The 2,648-nt window shown below is 29.0% G+C and overlaps 1 protein-coding gene across 1 annotated transcript; it reads right to left on the reverse strand.

Moving 5' to 3' along the window:
• On the reverse strand, positions 1 to 2,368 carry LOC107942726 (probable LRR receptor-like serine/threonine-protein kinase At1g63430). The gene is made up of 5 exons (XM_041108468.1): positions 2,120 to 2,368; positions 1,220 to 1,320; positions 1,054 to 1,134; positions 898 to 969; positions 1 to 265 (listed from the first exon to the last, which is right to left on the reverse strand). The coding sequence occupies exons 1-5, from the start codon at positions 2,138 to 2,140 to the stop codon at positions 226 to 228; spliced, it is 315 nt and encodes a 104-aa protein (XP_040964402.1). The 5' UTR covers positions 2,141 to 2,368; the 3' UTR covers positions 1 to 225.
• Positions 2,369 to 2,648: the final 280 nt, after the last annotated feature.

Here is a 2,648-nt window from a genome sequence, read left to right on the forward strand (position 1 = left end):
ATTTTAATCACATAAGAAACTAAATAAGTAAACTGAAAACCAGTTACACCAAAGCTGTCACCACAACTAGCATAATAACACAATGTACTTAATTGAAACATCAATGAAAATCCAAAATTCAAATAAGAAAATTAAAAACAAAGAAAGAAAGGAAGCAAAATTGTCTTACATGAGACAATGTGGGTTGAAGCTAAGCAAACACACCAAAAAGCTATCTTCTCAATGTCAAAAGCAGCTAAAATAGAAGAACAAGGTATGCGAAAAACTGAGAAAGAAAAGGGACAAGATTTTGTTAAATGAAATAATAAAAATAATTGTTAACTGAAATAATAAAAATTGAGCTAATAGAGACAAAATCAGAAAATAAAGGACTTTTAAATGCAATAATCAAGAAAACTGGATGGCAGATAACAGATAACAGTGTAAAAGCTTTTTTGTACTTTGTACAGGATGCTCGGTCAACTTGAATTCGACTGAATTTGAAATAATTTTACAATTTAGACTAAATGTGACCAAAATTATTATTTAAATTTAATTATAAAAATAGTTTTTAACATTTTAAATAGTAAAACACCTTGTTACATTTAACTATTTCCTATTTATGCTGCACAGAAAACTAAATATTCAAATACAACACCTCTAAACTTTTGATTATTTGGGTTAATATGGAAATGAAACTCTTCACTCAAGCATTAACAATGACGTAAACAATTCAATGACCAATGTTGGACATATAGATATGTCTCCGATTTGGATATATGTCTAAGTCCAAATGTGTTTAACACAAATGTTGGACATGGATGCTTGAAGGAAAATTAGGAGTCGGAATACCAAGCATGGTACCGGTTGCTTATATACATAAACACACACAGACATATATATGTTACTGGAACTTACAATATCTCCAAATTTGTCAAATTTGCCAGCTGAGCAGGAATTCCTCCACCCAAATAATTGTTATTCAAATACCTACATTTGCAGCCTTAAGAAAACTGTGCATTTGATCGAATATAGCGAAACATAAATCATTTCAAAGATTGAAATATAACTTACAAATTACGCAGAACTGAAAAGCCTCCTTCAATACGAATAAGCTCCCTAATGGTACTGACCAAATGATTATTACCGACATCCCTGGCAAAAAAAAAAAAAACCATTTACCGCAATAATTATAAAAAAATCATCAGAGTGGTACACAAAATGGTAAAAAGAATATTACAAGTGCCGAAGATTTTCTAAAGTGCCCAACTCTGCTGGAACTCGACCAATGAAAAGGTTTTGTTGAAGGTAGAGATAGCGTAGATTTGCAAGCTCAACAATCTGAAGAATCATATATATTTATCAATCAAAATTCAGAATTGAATGCGAGAATAAATTTCGATGGATAAAAAGAATTTTAAACCCAAAATCACTTTAATATATACCTAATCAAAGAATGCGTTAAATTATTCTTTCATCACTCCTTACAAGCACTACTCCAATAAATAATAAAAAGAATGGTGTAATTTTAATAATAAAAATAAAATTTGCTATTCAGTTGATAAAGTCTTGTGTAATGTAATAAACTTTTAAAAGAAAATATAAATAGCAATTCAAATTTTGTTGTAAAGCTAGTGTGATTTAATCATTTCCAATTTGCTTGAAAGGAAGGGACCCATTTTCCCATACAGGAATGCTCAGGCTTTTTACTCTTTTGTGAATATTCTCTAATGAAGTTTACTTATACTGCAATATCTAAATCATAGACATGATCATAATCAACTTATTTATATTTATTTAATCAAATAAATTATCCTTTTATAATTTAAAATTTAAAGACAAAAAGACTCCACTAACTCATTTTAAAAATTTCAATCCAAAGGTAAAGTGTGCCATGTTTAGGATTGTAGGAAACTTCAGAAAGAGGAAGAATAAAGAACTAACACTTAGCCACAGGCATAAGCAACACATTCCCACACTTATTCTATCATTACAATGAACAATGCAATAAAAGCAAGCATCGCCACTTATGCTCCTCACTCAACCACACTGCTTTCCCACAATACAAACAAACAAACAAACATGCATGTACAAACACATTCAACTATAAAATATAGATGGGTTAGTCTTTTCAGCTCACCGATCTTAGGAGGAAGGACATCTTGGAGTCTATTCCACTTCAAATTTCTGGCAGTTCATCAAAACATATTATCAGATTAAAGACTACAAAATTTCGATTTTACCTAAAATTTTAGCGAAAATCAAAGGGATTTTGGGATTTCGATTTAGGGGAATATTTATGGGATTTGAGAATTTCAATTTTAAAGGGAAAAATTAGGCGTTTCGAGATTCAGGGATAAAATAAGTGATTTCAGGATTATGGTTTAAGGGAAAAATAAAGGATTTTTAGCAAAGCAAAACAACACCATTTTGTTTAAAATAAAATAATTTTTTGCAGTATTTTTACGTCGCTATTGCTTACCTTTTTGCAGCATTTTTCTCATAAACGCCGCAATGCTTAACTTTTTTAATGATTTTTATATTGAATTATTATATCTTTCATATCAGTTTTAAATAAATAATATTTGAAAATTTAAGTAATATTTAAAAGAATTAAATAAAATTTGAAATTTTTGTGTAATTTCTTATGTAAGAAAACAAAAATAAAA

The sequence above is a fragment of the Gossypium hirsutum genome, chromosome D12, assembly GCF_007990345.1.
Source record: "Gossypium hirsutum isolate 1008001.06 chromosome D12, Gossypium_hirsutum_v2.1, whole genome shotgun sequence".
NCBI classification, from domain to species: domain Eukaryota; kingdom Viridiplantae; phylum Streptophyta; class Magnoliopsida; order Malvales; family Malvaceae; genus Gossypium; species Gossypium hirsutum.

Coding starts and splice junctions, on each gene's coding strand:
- LOC107942726 (XM_041108468.1), bottom strand. CDS start 2,140: ATGTCCTTCCTCCTAAGATCG. Junction 1,321..2,119: donor TGTCCTTCCTCCTAAGATCG/GTGAGCTGAAAA, acceptor ATGATTCTTCAG/ATTGTTGAGCTTGCAAATCT. Junction 266..897: donor TTGACAAATTTGGAGATATT/GTAAGTTCCAGT, acceptor TTTCTTTCTCAG/TTTTTCGCATACCTTGTTCT.